This window comes from Chlamydomonas reinhardtii, chromosome 2 (genome assembly GCF_000002595.2).
Source record: "Chlamydomonas reinhardtii strain CC-503 cw92 mt+ chromosome 2, whole genome shotgun sequence".
Classification (NCBI taxonomy): domain Eukaryota; kingdom Viridiplantae; phylum Chlorophyta; class Chlorophyceae; order Chlamydomonadales; family Chlamydomonadaceae; genus Chlamydomonas; species Chlamydomonas reinhardtii.
The window spans coordinates 675,435-699,175 of record NC_057005.1 but is presented as its reverse complement, the minus strand read 5'-3'; the positions used below and the strand labels follow the sequence as shown (position 1 = coordinate 699,175).

The following is a 23,741-nucleotide window of genomic DNA, read 5'->3' as shown; positions in this document are numbered from 1 at the left end:
GTGCTGACGAGCATGGCGTAGCGGGCAGTCGGCTGCAGCGGCAGGGGTGTTTTCCTTGCTGTCTGGTTGGCCTGCTGCCTGCTGCACTAGTGCTTGATAGCTGGGCGCGACTGGGCACATATGGCGGGCGGTGCCTATACAAACCAACCCCGGCTATGTCCGGGAGATGAGGCTAGTATTGGAACCTTCGGCCTCAGACGGAGGACGTGGCGTGGGCTCAGCCCACTTTTCCCTTGCAAGGGAGAGCCACCTTTCCTTGTTCATCTTCTGGGCCCCCTTTCTGCTCTCCACCCTCCCCGCCCCCTTTCTGCTCTTTACCCTCCCTCCTGTTCCCCACCCTCCTGCCCCAATCTCGTTCCCGCCCTCTCCCATAACCTCGCCCCGTCCAGCCCCGTCCAGCCCCGTCCAGCCCCGTCCTCGAACAGGGGAACCCATAGCGGTTGGGGACCCAAAGCGGTTGGGGACCCAAGCCATCGTGCGTCGTCTGCGTCGATACATGGATATAATTATCTAATTGCTCGATTACGTATTAGTTAGTTATCTCAATTGAAATCCCTTATAACACACTCCTTTCGCGACTCAGACTACCTGCAACGCGACGACGCAGCGAGAAGCGCTCACACTTACTCAGGGCAAAATTTCAATAGATATGACTGTTGTGTAAATTAACTTGAGACAGTTTAGAGGTGTTCGGTGGGATGGGACCTCACGCTTTGAGAACTACTTTTTAGCGGTCCATGAGCTTCCTGGCTCGTTTGGACCAATCTACGAGCATGAACTTGTAACACCAATCGATCAATCATTGGCGGGGACGCCCATTAAACTCATTTAACTCATTTTCCTCTATATGATATCCTCATTTTCATTCCTTTGCAAAAGCTAGCTGCAGCACATACTAAGCGCCGCAGCGCACAGTTTTTCCATGGTGACCATTCGCGAAGCCCTTCTATCGGTCGTGGGAGAGAATGCCACCTCCATCCAGCCAATTGTGGAGGCTCTCTCCGGGCTAGGCTTCAACGAGCATGAAGAGGCAGGCACAGCCTTCAGTCTGCTAGAAGCGGACCAAGCGGCAGGCCTCAATGTTCGGCAACTTTTAGCGCTAAAGTTTGCCATTCAAGGTGAGGTGTACGCCTGCGACGGAGGAGTGGTGGTACGCGGGTCTGCCCGACTTTCGAGGACGGGGTCGCAATTGTTCCGGTTGTCCTCCTCGCACCCAAACCCGCACCACCCCGGACGCTCGCTCCTCGTGCAGCTGTGGCCGCTGGCCTGGCGAAGGAGAGGGGTTGGGGCCTCCATGCGTTCATCATAGGCCTGGAAGATCTGGACGACGAGGAGAAGAAGCTTTGCTACGATGCGCTGGACAAGGAAGGATTTGGGGCTCCAAAGAAGCGCCGAGCTTTCTTCGCTCTCGACGACGCCGAGCTGCGGGACGTAGGCATCAGTCCAGCTGCAGTGCGCAAGGTTCTGCGACTGGCGATGGGTGAGCCGTGAACGTTGCCGTCGCCATCGTGCCTGTGCCCTGGCGTCCGATTGACCGACCAACCGGGATTCTTGTTGCGCGTTGCGGTATGCGGGAGGCTTGGTTCCGAGCTTGTGCGCGCCTGGAACTTGCGGGTGGGCCTGAGCGCAAGCCCTAGGTGTTGAGTCCCGCGATTCAGCCACCGGAGCGGGGAGCGGAGGCTGGCCGTGGGGATCTACATCTGCCGCTGTGCGTTCACGTTGCAACCGATTGCCCGGCTGCGGACCGCCGAGTCCTCACAGCGGGTTGGGATTGTCCGAACACGAGTACTCTCTGAGGCTGTTTGTCCTGTCTTGCATGCTTCCCCCTTCAGGCCGCGCGGAGTCTGCGGTTGCCGGTGAGTGACTTTCCGCGTGAACTGTTGAGGCTCACTTGGTACGGGTGCACGGGTATGATGAGTATTAGGGTAGTTGTTTGCCCGCAACCTTGAAGCTGCAGTCTCACCGGGATCCGTTTTGCTTGCCTTCCCCTACAGGGTCGCTGACGGCTGCTGCTGGTGAGCATCTTTCCACGAGGCTGTTGGGTGGGGATTGGCATGCGGTTGGTTGAGACCCGGCAGCAGAATGGGGCGCAGCGCGTGCCGGCAGTTGGGGACTAGCTGTGGCTGCACCCAGGGCCGCTGCTACAGGATGCGCCCGGCGCATGGCCGCCACCAGAGGCTGCGCCCAGGGCAGGACTGCAAAAGGCTGAAGTCTTAACTGCCCTGATTGGCACCACCAATCGGGCACTGGGGGCCTTACAGGGGGACACACGAGGTGGCACTATGCGTGCACTGGCGACCCCACCGGGCAAAGCTCTTCGCTCAGGCCCGGCCGAGGCGGGACAGTGACAGAGCACTGTGAACGGTTCAGAAAGCACCACCATATGATGAAACGACCTGCACGCTGTACGCCATGCGTCGGGTGTTGCCAGCTTCAGGTTGCTGGTATCATGCGCACTGTGCAGTTTTGGGTGTGAGACTGGTGGCTTGGTCAGGGATTTGCTCACAGGGGTGTTGGCTTGTAGGGTGGAAGAACAGCAGAGGGACCATTCCGCGCAAGGGGCATGCTGTTTGGGCTGCAGTTTTGCCAACTCTTGTGCGGTCCTCCGAGCTGTGGATGTGGACATGGCTGCTAGAAGGGCCCTTGGCGGCCGGGTGTCATGCATAGGCCGAGTACCACCAGCGTTACAATAGCTAAGCGCGTGTACGCCGGTGTGATGGGTGGTGTTGATAAACACCGGCTTTTGAGGGAGGAGTCGCCTAGGCGTTCTTGGCTAGGAACTTCTGGACTTGGGCCCGCCCCTTGCAGGTTTTGCACTCGCCACAGCAGCAGGTGATTTTGGCCCGCCCTCAAATGGCCCGCCCTCGCCCACACAAAGGACCGCATAGTAACGGGGTTGTGCTCGCCGTTCCTGTCGGCGCGGGCCTGCCAGGCGAGCGTGGGAAGGAACTTCGTCACAACCTCGGCGTCCAGGGCCACCAGCTGCTCGTCATTAGGGATCAGCATCATGGTATGGTGTCTAGAGTAGTGTCTTTGATTGCGGAGGGATTCCCACCCTCAAATTTCCGCCAGAACACTCCGAAGCGTCCGAACGCAGCCCGCACCATCCAAGACAATGCCGAGACGCACCTGCGCACACGTGCCCGGGCACCCCCGACCTTCCCAAGCGCCACCCGAGCTGCTCCCACCTCCCCCCCCTGAATTGCTCCGGGGGCATGCGTCAGCATCCCATCATGTTTCGGCAAACATCTGATCCCCTGGCCGCTTGTGCCTTCTTGTTGCCTCACCCCGCACTGCAGTTGCACCGGATGAGGCGGCCATGATGCGGGCGCTGTGCAGCAAGGCGGTTCCGGCCCCGGGCGAGGTCCTGCGCCTTGAGGGCGCAGGCTTTGTGCCGGACGTGGACCTCGGCGGTGTGTACATCCGCGACTGCTACAAGGGGCTGGCTGACGTCATCCTGACAACGCCGCAGAAGAAGTTCATCCGTGAGTTACGCTCACCCGCTTTTGCAGTCATAATTGACCTACTTGTGCGTATGGTGATGAACGGAACCGTCGTGCGTGTGCTTATGCGTCTGTGCCAATACTTTGATTGCAGTCACGGGCACGCCGGGCATCCACCATCTTTTGCTATCTCGGTAGGGAGGCTGAGGTGCTGGTGGAGTCCGTTTGCGATAGCCAGCGGCTGGTGTGCACAACGCCTTTTGGGCTGGGCCTGTTGCCCGCCGTTCTCGCATGTACCTGTATCATATCTGGCCCACCCCCTGGAGCATTCTCGTTCTCGCCGGCTGAATGTTGGCACTATTTGCGGGATGCTGCACTCCCTCTCCTCCAATGTGCGCAGTGGGGCGGCTGCTGCAGCGTCCAGTGCCGCCGCGATTCATCATCTGGCAGCACGCGTTTTACTCAAGCAGCAGAGCGTTTTGCTACAACACCCAGACCGGCGACACGCTGTGCGGCGAAGTCAGCAGCTTCATGGCGGAGCTCATGAACCCCGACACCTGGTGGGCAGACAGGGCTATAACCCGCAACGTGTTGTAGTCGTGCACTGTGCAGGGCACGACTTGACAGCAATAGTGTGTGTTGTTGCCTGCAGGTACATTGCAGATGCTATGCCGCCAGAAGTAGGTGGTTCGCGAGGGCCATGGGGTGAGGGTGCGAAATCCCTTGCAGAGGCCCTTCCACCTGTCTTCTATGTACGCGCGCTTATGCATTATATGGCCGCCATGCATCATTGCTTTCCCCGCAGCTCAAAACCAAGGCGCATGTCGTTCTCATCACATCACCAAAGAGGAGCACGTACAAGGTGCGTGATGGCGAAACGTGCCCGCCTGGCACTTCGGCCGTCGAGCTCTGGGGCCCTGCTGCGTGCGCGCGCAGGAGCTGGAGAAGCGTGGCGCGCGGATGCTGCACATGCCGCCGTGGTCGCTGGAGGAGCTGCAGGATTGCCGCAGGTGTGGCTCACAGCAGTGGCGCGGGGCGGAACGTGGGGTTTACTTGCACATGAAGTGGCCTTCATCTTGTTGAGCAGAAGATGCCTTGATTAGGTTGTGCTGGCTTTTGGGGCCGCAACTGCTGGTCACTCGGTACTCGTTTGTTGCCTGACGCAGCAAGCTGGGCCTTCCGGTGTCGGAGGCGTTCGTCAAAAAGTGCTTTGAGTACGGTGGTGGCGTGGCACGGCCCTCGCTGCTGCAGTCAGGGGGGGCGGCGGCGGCGTTTGATGAGGACGTCGACAGATTGCTGGGACAGCTTGGCAGGGCGGTCGACACAACCAGCGTGTCGCAGGTGGGGCGTGCGGTCGCGGCCATTCGTTGGAGCAGTGGTGGCTTGAACCTGTTACTTCTCCCAATCCATGCATGGCTCAAGGCTCAAGTCTGGCTGGGTCACAAATTTGCGCAATGTGCAGGTGCGTGCGGCACTTGCAGACGTCGCGGCACAGGACCGGGGGCCGGAGGCCAGCCACCGTGTGATCCACATCATGACGGACGGGTCCTACAGCGTGCGGCAGCTTGTGTTCGCCAGCCGCTGGGTAGCGGAGCGATTCATGGCCAAGGCGGCGGTGGAGGATGAGCAGGGCCTTGTAAGCCTGGTGAACGGCTCGACCGGTACTTTCCGCGGCCTGATGCACGAGGCCTGGATGCACCGCACGCTGCCCAAGGTGCGGCTTGCCTCGTTAAGCTTATATGGGTAGCCCGTTTGGGTTCACGTAACAGTTTGGGTTCACGTATCAGCTCAAGTTGCGTAAGGCGTCTGGTCTGCAGGGCGGGGAGTTCACCATCGCGCCCGTCAAGCTCACCGGCGGCACAATGAAGCTGGTGCGGGAAGCCGATTGTACGCTCAAGCTGCCCCCGTGCAAGGAGGCGGTCTTTGAGGTAGGTGCAATTGGTGTGAGGGCGGGGCAGCGCCAGCGCACAAGCAACGGCCGGTCAGGGGGGTGGGTCCTACGGGGCCTGCATGCATCTCGGCAATTTGCAGCCTGGGCCACCTTGCACTCCGTCGTCCTGGCCCATCGTCCCGGCAGGAGGTGGTGGAGCTCGCCGGTGGGCGCTGCGAGGAGGGCGTATACTACAAGCCCGCCAGCGCACGCTTCCCGCTGGTAAGGGGCGGCCTGGGCGAGCGGCAAAGCTGAGCAAGCGACTCGACATGGGGCGCATTCTCATGCGACAGTGGTGGCCACCCCCGGCCGCCCGCCCTTGCGCCGCAGGTGGACTCGCTCCTGCACGTGGGCGGCGTTGTGAACCTGTTTCAGATGACCGTGGACCTCAACAAGCCCGTGGACTTTGCCGCGCTCGAAGGCCTGCTCGGGGATCTGGGCCTCACATCGCAGCAGGAGGCTCGCCTGATCTTCGTGGTGCCGGAGGACATCTACCCGAACTTCGAGTTGACCATGAAGACCGACGGAAGCCGACAGAAGCAGGCCTCACCCACGGCGCCGGCGCTGGGGTCCGCTCCGGCCGCGGTGCCGGAGCTGGGGCCGGCGCCGGCGCTGGTCACGCGCCCCAAGCTGTGCATCATGCGGGCGCCACGTGCGCAGGTGGGGGTGCGCGCGCTGTCCGCATAGAGCGGCCGTCCCGTGGTGTGCACGCGCGGCGGGCTGCGGTGGTAGGCCTGCAGCTGCCCTCAGCGCCGGGACGTGAGAGGAGGTGGCTGCGATGTGGCACGTGCTGTTTCGTGCTGTGTTTTGTGCTGGGCGTGGCGGTTGTACGGTGGCTGTGCGGCGCGCAGACTGGGGCCGGCGTGCAGACAGAGGCTGGAGTGCGAGGGCTGGTGTACCGAGTGCGTGCGTTGGGACGGCAAGGGGAACATGGCGCCTCCAGCGTGGAGGCCAGCGTGGAGGCCAGCGTGGAAGCCAGCGTTGAGGTCATCGTCACCAGTGACACTGACAGCGCGGAGTAGCTGGGGCAGCTGGGGCACTGGCAGCGGTACGTGTGGCCCATGCACGTGTGGCCCATGCATGCTCAGTGGGGACCGACTGCACTTTGACGAATGCACTCTCGCATATGCCGTAAGAGAGGTGATAAGAATTGAGGTGGGTAGTGACCTACACCCGGACCGGGCCCAACTATGGCTGGTCAGGCCTACGGATGGTGTAGAGCAGGCAATCTGGGATGTTGTGTGCCTCTCCGCCATGTCGGCAATGGAAGAGGGGAGGCGGTTTCTGTACGCCACGCGAGATGCTGAAGATAGAATAGGCACAATCAACAAAGGCAGAGTCCTAGTGGTAGGCGAATTCTATGCGAGGCTTCATTTGTTCGCCGGAGCCGTAAGCAAGCGGCCACGATATGGTTGCGACAAAGTTGGCGCTGACCATCCCTTCCTGTTGCATTGCTGCAGACTGGCGGCGGCGGCGGCGGCGTCAGCAGCGGGGTCGCGTGCGCGCATCTTGGTAGCGGAGGGTGCGGGAAAGGCCATGTCGAGGAGGAGAGCGCAGCGCCGCCCAAGAAGCGGCGCAAGCGCGCAGGCTGAGGAGCCGGCTGGTGTCTAGGAAGCGGTCCGCGGTGGGGCTGGCAGGGCATGCGTAGCGGCATGACAAGTAGTGCGGCTGTTGACAACTGCGCTGCGTCTGGCTGCGGTTGGCTCTGCTGTGGCATCGCGACTGCTAGATAGGCACCTGGTTTGGCTATGTGCCTGTGGAAACCGACCCCGGCTATGTCCGGGCGATGAGGTTGACCTGGACGTCGAGTGCGATGAGCTCAAGGATGAGGACTGACCTTGTGGCGGGCATGTCTCTCACCGTTGCCAAGTTTCAGCTGTTGGAGGTGCCACAAACTATTGGCCTGTCAGAGCCACGGTTGGCAGCCGGCAGGTGGCTGGCAGTGTGTGTTAGCACGTGGCACCCCCACGTGCAGCTGGCACGGTCTGTGCGGCGTCCCACCCCTCTGGTAGGGAACACACATGTAACACTGATTCCTTCGCAGATGGCCCATGAAAACCGCCTCTGCTGGTCTGCGGCAGCCAAGGGTCGGAGCCAGTGGCAAAGGTTCTGTCAGCAGAGGGCATGGCTGTCAGGAAGCGCTGAGTGTGGAAGCACGGAGCATTTTGTCATGTTGCGGCGACGGGCCCACCAAAATAGGGTCCATTGCGGTGGCCGACTCAAAGCGCTTTGGCATCACAAGCTCCCGCCATAACTTTGGGTGCTGAGCATTGGACTTGCCGTCGTAGCTGACTTCTGGGGTCGGCTCCAGACGTTTGTGACTTTGGGTATCAGGCCGAAGGGTTGGGACACTGTGCCGTCTGCGCATCCTTTCATCTCTCGGGCTGTTGGTGACGGCATGGTTTTGCGCTTGCCGTATGACGCTGATTTCCCGCCTCCCTCGCCGTGAGAGGTTGTGCGTGGTTGGTGGCTTTGTGTGTGGGCAGGATGCACGCGTGGGCGACCGTTCTAGTACCTGGACGCTTGCGCCCTGGTTAGTGCGTGCGCTGTGCGTGTGTCCTGCGGCCTAGACGTTTCCCGGCACTTCTGTGCCTAGGCTTGTGACGTTGAGGCACAGCGGTGGGGCTCTGGCGGGTTGAGGCTTGGCTAGGACTCACTGTGCGCGGAGTCACACGGACTTTGCCCGCGGGAGGGTTTGCAGCAAAGTCGGGGTTGGTGGAGTCATGTTGGGCCCTGATAGCATGTGATGGCTCGGCGTCTTCGGGTGCTGGGACTGTCCCCTCTGTAACATCCGCATTCATAACTTTGGCATGCGTACTCATGTATGCTCAGGCCTCTCAGCCTTTCTCGCGCCGGGCGGAAGGAACCTTGGGCAACCTTTGAACCCGCACCTGCATGCACCCATGCTCCCAGTCCCCGGCATGTTCCCCGGCGAGCTCTGTACACACGTCTGTCTTTCCAGCCATTCCCATAGAGTTCACACCTCACATTTCACTCCTGCGTGGAGGGGGCTGGCACCCGCCCACCCCACCGAATCCATCCAGAGACAGCAACACTGGTCCGCGCCCGCAGCGTAGCATCACGGCCTGCTATCCCCAACCGTTCAAATCATTTCGCGCCGTGACAGGCTGCGCCTGGGTGGCACACACGGTGTCCAAGCACAGCAACGGCGGCCCGAGTGCTCCCTGCACCTGTCAGAGCCGATTCCGCCCTCGCAAAGCCAATGCACGTCTAGTTCTCACTGCCCCCCGGTGCAGGCGACTGCGGCGGCGCCGGCGGCTGCAGCAACGGCGGCTGTCCTGCTGGCGGCTGCGGCATCACCAGCGGAAACTGTGGCAGAAAGGGAAACATGCCAGGTGGCATGAACGGCAGCTGCGGCAGCGAGGGCGGCGGAGTCGCTCCCGCTGCCGCTGACGCGCCGCCTCTCGACGCATGCGCCTGCTGTGCCGCCTGTGCCATGTTGGATGCAACCAATGCTTGTAGGACATCAGGCGACAAGATGCCACTTGGAAGCTGTGGCGGTGCGGTGCCAGTTGCAGGCGGCCACGCAGGCGGCCCCGTGTGCGGTGCTACAGCCGGATGCGGCGGCAGCGCGGTCGGCGCGCCGTGCAACTGCAGCCCCGCCGGTGCCGGCAGCACAGGCGTGTGCCCGGGTTGCAACTGCGGTTTGGGGAATGGCAAAGCAGGCGCGGAGGCGCCAGCCGCAGAAGGCACGTGCGGTATCGTACCCGCAGGGGCCGCCGCCTGCGGCATCGCCAGGGGTGCAGGCCCGCTGGGTGCACGCTGCAGCGGCGGCAGCTGCGGCGGCGGCAGCTGACTGCCGCTACTGCTACCTCCCCCAGGAGGCCGAGGAGGCGCGTGGCTGCGGACCGCCGCTTGCGGCGGCAGCACTGTGGCCCCACTGCCTTCTGCCTGCTCCGACTGCTGCTGCTGCTGCTGCTGCTGCGGCTGCTGCAGCGGGGGCGCCTGCTCGGCTCGCATCAATACCTCGGCAATGGTTCCTTCTGCGGCCTGCTCCATACTCGCATGCCGCAGCGCCGCGGTTGCATCCAGCTCGGGCTGCTGCTGCGGCTGCTGCAGCGGCTGGGGCTGGGGCTGGGGCTGGGCCTGCTGCATGCGGTGGTGGTGATGGTGGTGCTGGCCCCCCATGACACGCATCTGGCGCCGCGACAGCGCCGGCGCCTCCTCTTCCTCCTCCTCCTCCTTCTCGTCCTCCTCCTCCCCTGCGTCCTCGTCCCGGTGCAGCCGCTGCGCCGCCCTCAGCGCCCCCGTCAACGCCGCCACGCCCGCCGCCGCCGCCCGCCTTGCGCGGCCAGAAGCCATGAGTGGCGACGCCCCCGCCGCCACTGCGCCAGTCGCCGGCGCCGCTGCCGGCGCCGCGGTCGGCGACGGCGCGCTCGGATTGAACGGCGCCGCCGCGGGCACGGGCGGTAGCGGCGTGGGCCGGGGCGGCTGTTGGTGGTGATGCTGCTGCAATCCTACGGGGCCCCTTAATCCCGGCAGACGAATGCGAATGCGCGGGGCGGCGCCGCCGGCAGGACTGCCACCGCCTCCGCCATTGGGGCTGGCGGCGCCGCCGCCGCCGCCGCCGCCGCCGTCGCTGCCGCCACCACCGGGACCAGCAGCCTGAGAGGGCGCCCATGGCACCGCCGCCCCTGGCACCGCCGCCCCTGGCTGAGCACTGGACTGGCCCCTGCTGCCTGTTGCATCTGCACCGCCATCTCGTAGGGCGGTCGTGTGTGCCGCCTGCTGCAGCGGCGGCTGCTGCAACGGAGGCTGCAGCCCATGCGGTAGGCCAGTGCCGGCTCCTGCAAACGACCCCTGTAGCCCCATGAAGCCCCAGCCGCCATCACCACCACTACCACCACCACCGCCGTCGGCGCCGCCACCTCGCGGCCAGGCTGCGCCAGCGCCCACGCCCACCGCCGGCCCCGCCGCCGGCAGGAAGGCGCTGATGTCAGTAAGCTCAGTGAGCCGCTGCTCCGGCTGCTGCTGCTGCCACGGCATCCCCATGCTTGGGCCTATCATGGCGTCTGCCCCCAGCGCGCCAGGATCCGGCAGTAGCATATCACCAGCCGCACCGCCGCCGCCGTTGCCGACGGCGGCTGCACCGGCGCTGCCGCGTCGCGCGCTGGCGCGGCGGCTCCGGTCCCGCTCCCGGTCTCGGCGGCGGCCGCCTCCGCCGCCATCACTGTTGATGCCCTCCTCCTCGTGGCGCTGCAGTGCCGCCTCAATCTCCTCCTCGTCGTCCTCCCACTCGTCGTCGTCGTACCGCCGCCGTGCCGGCTGCCGCGCGCGCCCGGAGCGACGGACCGGCTCAGCGGCGGCGGCGGCAGCCGCACCAGCGCCGGCTCCGCCGCCCTGCTTCCGCCCGCCGCCGCCTGCAGCAGCGGCGCTCCGCTGCCGCTGCCGCGCGGCCGGCTTGCCGCTGTCGCGGCCGGTGCGGCCGCGATAACGCCGGCGACCGCCGCCACCTCCAGAGTAGTCACTGCTGTCGGCATCTTCATTCAAATGGATTGCTTCGTCACTGGACCCGTCATCGTATGCGCCGGCGTCCTCCTCGCTTTCCTCCTGCGGCTCCTCCTCCTCCCACTCACCCGCGCCGCCGCCACCACCCTCCGTACCAACCGCCGCCGCCTGGCTGCCGCCGCCGCCGCCAGCACCGCCGTTGTACTCGTCGAACTCCTCGACAAACCGCCGGCGGTTGCCTGCACGCTCCCGCCGCGGGCGGCCGCCTTCCGTTGCCGCCGCCGCCACCCCGCCATCCTGCGACCCCAGGCCTAGCCCCGGCCCAGGCCCAGGCCCCAGCACCGCCGCCGCCCCAGCCGCCGCCCCAGATGCGGCACCCAGATTGACGCCATTGGGCGAGCCCAGAACGCCGCCGAGCGGCAGCGGTAGGTTCACTGGCGGCGGCGCGCGGCGCGCCTGCGCCACGGCCACGGGCGGCGGCGGCGGCAGTCGCACCGCCTCCTCCGGCTGCCCAAGCACCCGCGCCGCCCACACACGGCGCAACGCGGCGGCGCGCTGGGCGGCGGCGGAGTCGGGTCCGTTGAAACGCTCCGCGTTGGCGACAATGACATCGATGTCGTGGCTGCATAGTGTGAGGAGGCGCAACATGCAACCCGCGAGTGTTAAACACCTGACTGCCCCGTCTTGCCGTTCCGCCCGGCCTCTCCCTCCCACGACCCCTCCTGCACACGCCGCGCGTGGGGTGAGCGACTACCGCGGCTGACACTTGCGCCTATAAGCCTAACCCGCCCCACTGCCCCTGCCACTGCCCCCACCCCCCAGTCCCCTGTTCCATACAAACCGTGTGCATGAATGGCTACCCGCCGCCCCCCCCCCCGCCCACTGCCCCCCGCCCCTCCTGGCTCACCGCACTGCCGCCAGGCCGCGGTAGAAGCCGTGCTGCAGGCGCGCCTCCACCTCGGCCAGCGACAGCGGCAGCGGGATGAGCGCGTTGTACGGCACCGGGCGCCGCAGGTCGCCGTCCGCACACGGGTACACGGCCTGGGGCCCACGGGCGGATTGGGGGTTCCAGGTTGGATTGGGTTGGGTTGGCTTGGGTTGGGTTGGGGGGAGTTGGTGGAGGGCCGGATAGCTGCCGCGGCAAGAATAAGAATGGCGTGAGGAGGAAAGCTACAGGTAGACGGCAGGCCACAGCTTCCTTGCTGCTCGCCCTTTACTTTGCCGTGAGGCCTCAGGAATTTCCAGCTGCCTGGCTTGTCGGCTTCCTGTCCCTTAACCCCCGTCCTGCCCCCCTTCCCGTCCCCCTTCCTGTCCCCCTTCCTGTCCCCCTTTGCTCTCCGGCCCTCCCCGGTCCTCACATTGTGTGGCGGGCAGTGGAAGAACAGCCCCCAGCGCTCCTCCTCAGACAGCAGCGCCTCAAGAGCCAGCCGCGCCGCACTGGCCTGTGGGCTCGCAGTGAGGGCCGTTGTGTGTGGGGTGGGGGTGCATTTAGCCTTGGTTGCAGCAGCACGGTTTGACGCGCTAGCATTTTGAGTAGTCCTCATGACTGTAGCTGGCAGGCCCGCTGACACGGGTAAAGCCACGCAGCAACCGCTCCAAAAAGAGAACAGCCGCCACACCATCATCAACAGCTACAGCTGCAGCAACAGCAGCAGCAGCAGCGGTCGCACCTGCGCATCGTCCCAGCCGCTGCCCAGGGCCTCGAGGTCAATCACCGGCGGCGGCTCAGCCAGCGGGTCGGCGGCGGCGGCGGCGGCGGTGGAGCCACCGGCGGCGCGAGCGGCGTCCGCGGCGGCGATGGCTGCCTCATCCGCCTTGGCCTGAGCGGGTGCAGCCGTAGGCATGGGCAGTTGAGTGTGGGTGTTAAAGAGAGACCAGCTCATGGATGGCACATGGGTGGCTGTGGCAGAGGAAGCCGCATTGCCGGCGCCAGCGCCGCCGCGCGCCCCCCCCCCCCGGCCCCACCTGGTATGTGGCCTGTGCGAACCTCAGCACCCAGCCGTCCCAGTCCACACCCGCCGGCAGCATCCACCAGGGAGCCACACGCCGCGGCACGACTGCGGGACGGAAGCAAGGGGAGCAAAGGAAAGCCAAGGGAAGCGAAGGAAAGCAAAGGAAAGGCAAGCTGTAGGCATTCATATCTGGGACAAGCGACGGAGCGAGGCGGCACGCGACCAGCAGTGGCCCCACCAAAGTGAAACGCTTTCACAGCACCTTCCAGTTCACAGCCCATAAACACACAGGTCCAACCAAACACCTTCCCCTACAACACACAATCACCACGCACGCCACTCCTCACCAACAACACACACGCCACGCCACGCCCAGCTCACCCTCTCCATCCAGCACCACGCCAAAGCGCTGCCACAGGTCGGACTCGTGGTAGCTGGCAGCCAGCGACAGGGGCGGCGGCGGCGGCAGGCCGGCCACCATGGCGGCGGCGGCGGCGGCCACGTGATCCTCAACCAGTGTTCCGGTCGCCCTGCATGGGTGCGTTGGCGTGTGTGGTGTCAACGGAGGGAGACGAGACGAGGTTACAGGCATCAGGATGTGTGTTTGTGTGCGTTTGACACGCAGGTGAAAGTGCCGGGGCGCACAGCCCTTGTATAGGCGGCAACCGTTGGAGATCTAAGGACACAGAATATGGACACAGACGCAGGCACATGCAGGCACTACTGGTGCTTCACGTATGCTATGCATACGCCCACCCGACCACCCGACCACCCGGGCCAGCCACCCGACCACACACACGCACACGCACCAGCGCGCCCGCTGCCCCAGCCCGTCCTCCTGCAGGTGGACCTGTTGGGGGGGGGGCGGGGCAGCGGGGGCAGCGGGGGGCAGCGGAAGTGGGAACAAGTCAGTGAGTGGATGGGACCGTGCTGGGCACAGTCACGTGCGCACTAGCAGGCTGCCACCCTAAACCACGTACTCGTCGAGACTGGAAGCGAACGCACACCCGCTTCCCCTTCCCCGCCACCGCCATCTCCTCCTGCTCCTCACCTGCACCTGCTCCCCCAGTGCCCAGGGCCGCTGCACGGCCCTGCAGTACTGCGGCAGCGGCACCAGGAAGCGCGGCTGCGGGCAGCCGGGGCCGGACGGCGGCAGCTGCAGACCCACCACCTGGCCCGCCGCGTCGCCGCCGCCCTCGGCCAGCACCTGCAGCTTGAGGCTGACAGGAGGAGGAGGAGGGGGAGGAGGGGGAGGAGGAGGAGGAGGAGGGGGAGGAGGAGGAGGATGAGGGGGAGGCGGCGGCGAGGGAAGGAAGCGCGTCAGGAGTATACGAGTTCGGCAGCAACTGGGATTGTGCGCACTCCACCGGCGCACACGTGTGTCCAGAGCAATGCTTCCTGCCTTGCCCTCTCCCAGCATCTGCCCTCCCCTGAAGCCGCCCGCACTCCCTCCTCACCCCCGCCCCGCCCCCCCTCCCCCTGCCTCCCCACCCCATGCACTCACTTGGCGGCGGTCCTCAGTCCCTGGCTGACTCGCAGCACCTCGAACACCACCCCCACCACCCGGCACGGCTCGGCCGGCCGCAGCAGCGCCCCCGCCGGCTGCTGCCAGGGCCGCCGGTCCGCGCGCAGGAGCCCCGCCACCGCCTCGCCCGCAGCAGCCAGGTAGCTGACATGAGGAGGCGGAGGAGGAGGAGGAGGCAGAATGTGTTCGCAATGGTGGGGTTTGAGAGGACACAACAAGAGAGGACAGGGTCCAGCAGCTGGGCATTGCGTACTACTAGTATTTCGTGACGCGGTCTGTGTTCCTTCCGGGTCTTTATGATGTCTTTGCTGTGAGACCCCCGGGGAGGGGTAGCGCGCATCCTGGCCTCCGCCGTCTCCTGCTGATTGCTGCGTCTGCTCCAGCCGTGCTCACAACACACACACACACACACACACACACACACACACACACGCTCACACGCTCACACGCACACGCTGCCGCACACTCACTCCAGGTGCGCATCCCGCAGGTACACCACCTCGTCGCCCAGCTGGGGGCAGTAGAATTCCGGGCCGTGGGAGCTGGCCTGCAACAAGGGGGGCGCTGCGTGTTCAGAGTGGCGCGGGGCGGTGCGGTGCAGTGCGGTGCGGCAGGTGCGTGCAGACGTCAGCAGCAGCCCGCGCCACATTGTGAGCGGAGCCGCCGCAACCCCAGGCAGCGCCCCTGGCCTCTGCCTGAGCCCGTCCTCTGCCCGTACTGCCTCGCACCACACACACGAACCCACCCACACGGACATCGCCAAAACACACACACACACACACAACCACACACACACACACACACCTGCAGCCAGGCGTAGCACTCCTGCGGCCGGGTGCGGGAGCCGCCGGCATCGTGAGAGCGCTTGCGCGCCACCTGCTCCAGCCCACACGCCGCCGCCGCTGCCGCGTGGACGCCGCCGTCAGCCGGAGGCTCCGCCGCAGCTGCCGCGGCGGCCGCCGCCGCCTGCGCGGCCGCGCCGCCAAGAGTGCCCGCGGCAGCTCCGCCACCGCCGCCTACCTCGCCTTGCCGCGCCCTGCGGCGCTCCTGGCGGCGCCGCCGGTCCCGCTCCGCGCGCTCCTGCTGCTCCCGCCGCCTCGCAGCGCGCCGCTCCCGCTCGCGCTCCCGTTGGCGCTGGCGCTGGCGCCGGCGCGCGCCCTACCAGGTAGATTCGGCACAGCGCAACAGTGACCACTACGGTCCAAGGACCAGGCCAGCCCAGATATCAAATCCTCCTTCCGGTACGTACAACCCCAAACACGCGCAGTTGCGACTTTGTGCCGCCACGGCACGCCACGGCACGCCACGCCACATCCCCACCCGCCCCTCGTTTACACCCAACCCACCCCGTCGCTGTCCTCGTCATCCTCGTCCTCTGGCTCCTCCGACTCGTCCGACAGCTCCGCCGCGTCCACCAGGAAGTCGCCGTCACGGTCGTCGCCGTACCAACCGCCGTCGTCATCGCCGCCATGACCGTAACCGCCGCCGCCGGCCTCTTCATCTCCCTCGTCCGCGAAGTCGGAAGGGTCGGAGCCGCCGGCGCCGGCGCCCTCCTCGGATCCGGCGTAGCGGCCGCGCTTGCGGCCGGTGAGGCGGGCGGAGCGCCGAGTGCTGCGGAGGAGGCGTGGGCGTCGGCGGGAATGGTGGATGGTGAGATGAAAAGTTGCGTGCGAGTAGGTGTTGGGTGTGGCTTGTTAGAGGGCTTGGCAAGATACCGTAAGCAGGCTGCACATCGCACACGCACACATGCATGTAGAACACAGTAATCAGGCGTCGTGACACATCACACGCACCGTGTGCCTTGCGCCTGGTCGTGCTCCCGATCCCGCTCACGGCGGGAGCTCCGTCGAAGAGCCATCCCCGCACCGTCGTCCCCGGCACCACCACCAACACCACCTCCCGCGCCCCCGTCCGCGCCGCCGCTCGCAGCCGCGCTGCCCTCCCGCATCCCCAGGCGCTGACTCCGCCGCTGGCTCCGCTCCGCCCTCCCCGCCGCAGTCCCGCCCGCTGCCACCGCGCTCCGCCCAGCGGCGGCGGGCCTGCGGCTCTGCTGCTGTCGCCGCCGCCGCCGCCGTCCGTCCTCCTCCTCATCATCCTCCTCCCCCTCGGCGTCGGAATCCGAATCCACGAGTTGCACATCGTCATCCTCATCGCTGGCTCCCGCGCCCGCCTCCACATCGCTCAGCGTCACAGCCGCGTCACGTGCGTCGTCGTGGTCGCTGCTACTGCTGCTTGAGTCGCTGCTACTGCCATCCACGAAGGCGTAGCGCGACAGCGGGCGCGCGGGAGGCGCCGGCGCGTTGGGGTCTTCAGGGATTAGGTACATGCCACGTATTGCGCCGGTGGCTGCAGCGGCGGCGGCGGAGCCTCCAGCGCGGCCGCCGCCGCCGCCGCCAGCTGCGCGGGAGGAGGCGCGGCGTGCTGTGCGGTGGAGGCACGTGGTCAGCACGCACGGCAAGCAGAGCGCAGTTGTCATTGTCAGTATAGAATAGGGACGCGCGCGCCAATACACTCACATGCGTCAGCACATGACATGGCAGCCTTGGCACATCGCAAACAGGTCAGTGCTTATGCGTTGCGCTCCCTACACCAAACTGCCCAGCCTAGAGCCGCCCAGCCAGCTCGCTTGTCCGCGCTCACCTCTGGCCTGCGGCTCGTCGGGCGCCGTGAGTGCCGACATGGCCGCCATGTGCCGCTCATACGCCCTGTGTGTGCATGTGCATTGCGGATGTGCGTGAGCGTGTGCGAGTGTCCTTTGCGTGTATGTGTGACATGGTCTTTGGGCACGCGGGCGTGCACTGCTGACGTGCCACATGTTACGGATGCCTTTAGTATGTTTAAACACATCGACCCCTACCCACCCACCCCAAACATCCTCTCCTCCTCGCAGGGACGGCTAACCCCTCCCCCCCTCCTCCCCCCGGTGCCCCCGCCTCCGGCCCTCCCTCCCTCCCCCCACCTGGCCATGGCCGCCATGATGGACGCCTCGCTGGCGTTGCCCGCCGACTGCTCGGTGGCCAGCCAGGCCGCGGCGGACAGCACCGGGGGGTGCGAGATGAGCGACTGCAGGGGGGGCGGGAGGCACGCGCATGGGGGGGGAATGGAAACACGCATGTGTAAAAAACCAAACGAAAGCCCGCATGTGTGTGTGTGTCTGAGGCGGTGTGTGCGTTTGTGCCTGTTTATGAGTGAGAGTGTGTGTGTGTGTGTGTGTGTATGTGTGTGTGTGTGTGTGTGTGTGTGTGTGTGTGTGTGTGTGTGTGTGTGTGTGTGTGTGTGTGTGTGTGTGTGTGTGTGTGTGTCGGCAGGTGTCGGAGGCGTTTGGTGAAACAGCGAACGCGTGGGGGGAGTGGGCCGTGAAGACGCCAGGACACATGGCCCCTGTTGCCCGCGATTTACCGGGCCGTGGCCTTGCAGCCATCCCCACCACCTCCCCACTGTCACCACCGCCCGTCCTGGCCCTGCCCCTCACCGGCGGCAGCGGGTGGTCCCGGTCCACGGGCGGCCGCGGCGGCAGGCGGCTCCAGCTGCGGGCGGCCCAGGCGGCCTGCACACACACGTGCACACACGTGCGCACACGCGGCGCAAAAACAGAGGCATAGTGCGCAGTGCGTGACGAATGCGCACTGCGGCCGCATGTGTGCAGGTGATATGCGATGAAAACTCTGCTGCAAGCCCGGCGCGATGTAGCACGCATCCCTCACCAGCGCCAAACACGCCCCGCCCCACTCCCTCACCCATGCACCGCCCCCTCAGCCCCCCCCCCCACACACACACACCTGCACGTCTATGTCGTGTGGGTGGTTGGTGTAGTCGCACAGGGTGGCGGCGCCGCCGCCCGTCATGAGGTGCGGCGGCTGCTGGCTCAGGGAGTCAAGCACCCAGCTGCGGGACCAGGAGGCAGGCAAAAGAGGGGGCGTGAGTGAGGGAGAGCGTGTTGGAGAGATGCAGTGTATGTGTATGTGTGTGTGCGTGCGTGGATGCGTTCAGATGCAGCACGCTTGTCAGTGGCAGTGAGCTTGTATTGTCCCCCCCCCCCGGCGCGGCCGCCCGGCAATTGAAAACGACTTCGTCTGCAGTCTCCAGTGCATACCCTGTACCCTTTTCCTAACCATCTTTGCAAACCGCCCCCCCCCCCTACGCCTTCACTTCTTGATTAATCATGAATGCAACCCCCCCCCAAAACCCCACCCCTCGCCTGCCTCACCCGTGCACGTCCCGCACCAACGCGCCGTAGTCGCTGCCCAAGAACTGGTCGTACGGCGCACGTGCCAGGCTGCCCGCCGCCGCGCACACCGGCAGCCCCCACACGTGCAGCTGCCCCGCGCTGTCCGTGGCCGCCAGCTGGCCGCCGCCCGGGCTCCAGTGCCCGTCCACCAGCTGCAACGGGTCGGCCCAGCGGCCGCGGCCGGGGAACGTGTCCTGCGTGCTGAACCTGCAGGCAGGGAGGAAGAGCGGCGGGAGGAAGAGGCAGGGAGGAAGAGGCAGGGAGGAAGAGGCAGGGAGGGGGAGATTCAAGAGCGGGGAAGGGGAGCGGTGGGACGAAAGTTTCATGGCCCCACGTGACACGCGGACCTAGTTGATGGCCCGCGCTCAGCAGCCGCGTCCCGACTACCACTTCCCAACAGCTCGCAGCAAACGCTTGCGCTTGCATGTATGCCAGCACACGGCGCACCAAACAACACCCAGCATCAGTCCTTTCCAGACCCCTCCCCTCCCCCCGCACTCACGATTGTAACCCTCCCCCCGGCTACGCCTTACGTCTTAACTATTCATGTATCCCCCCATAAACCCCCTTCCTGACCACTCACACCCTCAGCACGGCCCCCACCACCACGTCCCACAGCACCAGCCGCCCGTCGTAGCCGCCGCTGAGCACCAGGCGCGGGTCGGCGGGGTGCGGCTCCAGCACGTGCGACTGAGAGGTGTGCACCTGCAGGATGTGCACCGCGGCGGAGCCGGAGCCGCAGGAGCTGGCGGCGGCGGCAGGAGCGAGGGATGCGGAGGCGGCGGCGGCGGCAGAGGCGCCCGCGGGCGAGGCCAGGGCGGGGAGCAGCGCGGCCGGAGGTGCGGCGGCAGCAGTGGCGGGGGTGGTGGTGGTGGTGGCGGCGGAGGTTGAGGCGGCGGCGGCTGCGCCGCCGACCTCCCACACGCGCACGGTGCTGTCGGACAGCGCAGCGACCACACGCGAGTCATCTTTGGTCCACACCACCTGTGCAGGGGTGGGCGTAGGCATGTGGAACCCAGCGGAGTCGGCAGGACAGGAGAGGGTGGCACATTCTATACACTGTACATAATCCAAAAACAGGCTTTATATCCCTGCTGACCAGGCAGCAGCCTCCACGCTCCGGCCGCCCCGCCCCCCCCCCGCTGACCGCACCTGGTTGATGGCGGGGTGCGTGGGCGCCCGGCGCTTGATGCGCGCCTTGCGCACCTCCTCCTCCGTGGGCGGACAGGCCAGCACCTGCACCGGCCGCCACGGCTCGCGCGGACCGCCCACCGCGGGGTCAAACTGCCAGATCTGCGGTCACAAGGAGGTGGCGGCGGGGGCAGATTCAGCGCAACGCCAGAGCTTCAATGCTTGGATAAGCATGTCAGATACGGGCGGGGCTGCGGTATGTTTGGCACACCGTCTCCTGCTCCCCCCTCCCTCCTCCCCCCTCCCCCCTCCCCCCTCCCTCCCGTCTCACCGTGATGGTGGCGTCGCGCGAGGCTGTAGCCACACCGTCGCCGCGGTGGCTGAACTCAATGAACACGATGTCATTGCGGTGGCCCCGCAGCCGCGGCAGCTCCTGCGTGTGTGCCCAAGCAAGAAGGCAGGAGGCGGGTGGCGATGAACAAACACACGCGTGGAAACGTGAGGGCGCCAAGATACAGGAAGTAGACGTACACACAGAGGAAGCGCCAAAGCCAGCGGCCCCATCTTCCCCGCAGCTTAGTTTGTTGCAGGCCCTAACCAGGGCGACACACACTCCTGTGCACCGAGGTGACACACGCACCCGAGGCAGCGGCCACTCGCGGCCCTCCCACGCTGCCACCACCGAGTCCGCCGCCGCCGCCTGCACCGCGGCCGAGCCGAAGCACAGACTAATCTGCGCCGCGGGCGTTGGCGCGTCCTCCACCGCAGCCGCTGTGTTCAGCGCAGGCTGGTGTTGCGCCGGTACCGCTGATGCTGCTGCTGGTGCGGCGGCGGCTCCGGCCACCGCGGCTGCGTCCGCGCCTGGGGTGGTCGGCTTGGCGTCCACGTCCATCATGTGCGCCGCACCACTTACGTCCGCGCCGCCAGTCGCAACGCCGTTCGCAGCTGCGGCCTGCGGTGTGCCGTGCGGGGCTTCCTGCTTGATGGGCACAGGGTTGGCCCCCGCCCTGGCCTCGGCCCCGGCCTCGCCTGCCGCCTGGCCCGCCTGCTCATGGCTCCGCTGCTGCTGAGGCGGCGGCGGTGCAAGCGGCTGCGGCGCCGCCGCGGCGTGTGCCGGCAGGCCGGCACCTTCCGGCCCTGCGGGTGCCGCAGCCTTCAGCTCGGCTGCCTGCGGCGCCTGCGTCAGGTGCGGCGACGGCCCGTTACCTTGCGGTCCGCCCTGCTGCTGCTCCATGCCCTGCGCCTGTGCTTGTGCCTGCTGCTGTGCCTCCGCCTTGGCGGCACCAGCTGCAGCAGCTCCAGCTCCAGCTCCAGCACCGGCGGCTGCAGGAGGCGCGGAGAGGTCCCAGTGCCACACGCACACGGCCGGGTTGGACCCCCCCGCCAGGATGTAGCGCCCGTCCGGGGACCAGCAGCAGCATATGAACGTCAGGGTCAGCGGCGGCAGCTCTGCCTCAGAACCCGATGCTGCCCCTGCCGCCGCCCCTGTCGCTGCATCCGTGGCTCCGCTCGCCTGCCCCGCCCCGGCGGCAGCACCAGTAGCAGCCGCTGCCGAGGGCCCAGCTCCTCCTGCCCCGGGCGGCGGGGAGCGCACCCGGGAGGCCTCGCGACTGCCTGTTATCAGCATGTCAGGGCCGGCACTTTGTGCCTGCTGTGTTGGCGCAGTTGATGCTGGCGCTGCAGCTGCGGCTGCCCCGTTTGCTGAGGGCGTCACGCCCCGTGCAGGCCGGCCGCGTAGCGCAGCATCCCCGCCTACGCCAGCTGCAGCTGCTGCTCCGGCCTCTGCAGCTGCTCCTGTGGATGCTGCTGCCCCACCCGCCTGCGGCACACCCGCCGCTGCCTGGTCTCCCGCTGCCCCTGCCCCTGTCCCTGCCCCTGTTCCTGTCCCTACGGCCGCCCACACGCCCGCGTCGCCAGCCGCCGGCCCTGCCCCGGCCCCAGCCCCGCCGCCGCCGCCGGCAGTGGCCAGCACGGGGCGCCCCGGCCTCAACACGACTGAGCGCGCGGCGGCGTCTGCCGCGTGCCACAGCCTGACGCTGCCGTCCACGGAGCATGACAGCAGCGCGTCCGGCAGGTGCGGGTGGAAGTCCAGGAAGGAGATGGGGCCGGTGTGGCCCTGCAGCACAGCCACAGGCCAGCCCAGCGTCTCCTCCTGAGGGGCGGCACGGGAGCGAGGGAGTGGCACCGGCAGGCATGGGTGCACGGCACAGCACGGCGTGGCTAGACAAAAGCACCCCGGACTCGCAACCCCGTCTGCCCTTCGTGCTGACGACTAAGAGGCCCTTCGACATGCCAACTGCCGCCCTAGCCACGCAACCCACCCCTACCGCTGCTGCTGCCACCGCCGCCGCCCCCTGCCCCTACCTGCAGGCTCCACACGCGGATCTGGTGCGCTGTGTCGCCGCTGGCCAGCAGCCTGTTGTCCGCCGACACCGCCAGGTCCGTGATCTCGGCGTCGTGGCCGCGGCAGGAGCGCAGCAGCATGCCCGTCTCGGCAGACCAGATCTGCAGCGGCGGGTGCGTGCGTGCGTGCGTGCGTGCGTACGATTTGGTCGGGGGGGGTCGTTAAGGAGGTAGAGGCGGTGGTGTTTGCGCACGTTCCAAACCAACCTGCACATCCCACGCACATCCCGCACGACCCACCTTGACCAGGCAGTCGTCACTGCCGGTGCACAGGCGCCGCCCGGTGTTGTCGTACATGCAGCAGTAGGCCGCTACCCGGTGGCCCCGCAGCGTGGCCAGGTGCGTCAGGCTGCGGCACAGCAGCCCCGTGGCCACGCTGCCTGTAGCCACGCTCCCACATGGCGTCGGCGTCACCGTCACCAGGCCAGAGGCAGGCGCTGCCGCGCCTGCAGCGCCTGCGGCAGCTGCGCCGACTTCGGCGGCGGAGGCAAGCGCCGCGAGTGGAGTGGTGGTGCCGGTGCCGGTGCTGGTGCTGGAGGCGGAGCCGGGCATGGCGAGGCGGCGGGACGCGACGCCGGTCTGGCGCAACAGTAGCTGGTGGGGCAGGCTTGCCTGTGCGTTGGAGGTCAGAGGCGGGAGGGTGAAAGCGAGAGAATAGGGTGGGGAGCGGGGGAAAGCGGCGTGCGTCGGCCTTCGAGGAGTGTGGCAGTGTGTTTTACATGCTGGTTACAAGCTCTCAATTAATGCTCCGCTGCAGTCTTTCGCCCTTGTCCTACATATTGTCCTGCATGTTCCTCTTCCTTTTGCTGTGTGAGCCTACACAGCCGCAGCCCGCACCTGGCAGTAGGGGCGCCGCCACCAGGCCGGCAGCGGCGGCTCAGGCTGGCCCAGCAGCCCGTGCTTGCCCGGCGCCGTGAGGCTGACCACCTGTGGAGCCCGCGAGGCAAACACCTCTCAGCGGCATAGCTCTGCACTTTCGAGCGACAGAACTGAACCGCGGGGCTGCCGAACCAAACCGTGGATCCACGTCCGTGCAGCAGTGCGGCTCCAGGTGAACGTGGTGGGGCTATGGGGCTATGCACCCTGACCATCACCACCGCGCTGCTGGGCCTGGCTCCAGCCTGCAGCCCCCCGCGAGCGCCCGCACGTCTACCGCACCTTGACACCCGGCCCAGGCAGAGCCTCCGCGTTCTGCTGGACGAACTTGTCAAGAAGCCTCCGCAAGCTCTCGGGCCCGACATGCGACTGCACCCGGGCGTGCACCTCAAACTCCACGGGCCGCACTTCACCTGAATGTATAGAGTATACCCTCAGTGCGTTTGTGTTATGCCAACACCACCGCAGCCATTTTCTGTTCAGAGCGCATTTCCCGCCCGCTGACCTGCGATGTCGACCCTGGTCGGCAGCAGTCCATGCTTTGCGGCCTCCTCCTCAAGTGCTTTAGCGACATTCTTCAGCGGCCCGGACGCCAGGGACCTCCATATGAGGAATAGCACCTCTGCGTCTGGGTCCGCCATAGCCGCTCCCGCAGTCAAGTCAAACCCCGATCACTACATTAGAAGTCTGCAGCATGGATAGGATACTAAGATAACTGTGGTGGTCCTTGGCATGTCTCGCGGGCAGCATACTGCCATGAAACAGCGATTACAGTGTGAGCGGC

At 66.3% G+C, this 23,741-nt stretch overlaps 3 protein-coding genes across 6 annotated transcripts; 2 read left to right on the top strand and 1 right to left on the bottom strand.

Moving 5' to 3' along the window:
- Window positions 1-509: 509 nt before the first annotated feature.
- Window positions 510-3,305, top strand: CHLRE_02g078226v5 (uncharacterized protein). 2 transcript variants are annotated; one of them, XM_043059188.1, is made up of 4 exons: window positions 510-1,118; window positions 1,253-1,480; window positions 1,833-1,856; window positions 1,995-3,305. In XM_043059188.1, the coding sequence occupies exons 1-4, from the start codon at window positions 923-925 to the stop codon at window positions 2,066-2,068; spliced, it is 522 nt and encodes a 173-aa protein (XP_042926819.1). In that variant the 5' UTR covers window positions 510-922; the 3' UTR covers window positions 2,069-3,305. The 2 variants fall into 2 exon arrangements, with proteins under 2 accessions (XP_042926819.1, XP_001701865.1); XM_001701813.2 differs by having other exon boundaries at window positions 1,995-3,065.
- On the top strand, window positions 3,120-7,412 carry CHLRE_02g078200v5 (uncharacterized protein). 3 transcript variants are annotated; one of them, XM_043059185.1, is made up of 12 exons: window positions 3,120-3,485; window positions 3,598-3,637; window positions 3,844-4,003; window positions 4,096-4,123; window positions 4,249-4,305; window positions 4,380-4,453; window positions 4,610-4,784; window positions 4,906-5,157; window positions 5,261-5,371; window positions 5,521-5,595; window positions 5,704-6,033; window positions 6,834-7,412. In XM_043059185.1, the coding sequence occupies exons 3-12, from the start codon at window positions 3,975-3,977 to the stop codon at window positions 6,963-6,965; spliced, it is 1,263 nt and encodes a 420-aa protein (XP_042926822.1). In that variant the 5' UTR covers window positions 3,120-3,485; window positions 3,598-3,637; window positions 3,844-3,974; the 3' UTR covers window positions 6,966-7,412. The 3 variants fall into 3 exon arrangements, with proteins under 3 accessions (XP_042926822.1, XP_042926821.1, XP_042926820.1); XM_043059186.1 differs by having other exon boundaries at window positions 5,704-7,412; XM_043059187.1 differs by having other exon boundaries at window positions 3,360-3,485; window positions 5,704-7,412.
- A 665-nt stretch (window positions 7,413-8,077) lies between these two features.
- On the bottom strand, window positions 8,078-23,729 carry CHLRE_02g078150v5 (uncharacterized protein). Its single transcript, XM_043059184.1, has 27 exons — window positions 23,463-23,729; window positions 23,240-23,370; window positions 22,919-23,008; window positions 22,322-22,693; window positions 22,043-22,183; window positions 20,319-21,830; window positions 20,010-20,111; window positions 19,700-19,840; window positions 19,131-19,531; window positions 18,527-18,754; window positions 18,099-18,204; window positions 17,792-17,866; window positions 17,279-17,382; window positions 16,960-17,024; window positions 16,113-16,740; window positions 15,666-15,930; window positions 15,124-15,477; window positions 14,790-14,866; window positions 14,299-14,463; window positions 13,846-14,014; window positions 13,604-13,644; window positions 13,176-13,324; window positions 12,808-12,899; window positions 12,513-12,662; window positions 12,201-12,284; window positions 11,750-11,883; window positions 8,078-11,464 (listed from the first exon to the last, which is right to left on the bottom strand). Exons 1-27 carry the CDS (start codon window positions 23,596-23,598, stop codon window positions 8,605-8,607), a joined length of 8,772 nt encoding a protein of 2,923 aa, XP_042926818.1. The 5' UTR covers window positions 23,599-23,729; the 3' UTR covers window positions 8,078-8,604.
- Window positions 23,730-23,741: the final 12 nt, after the last annotated feature.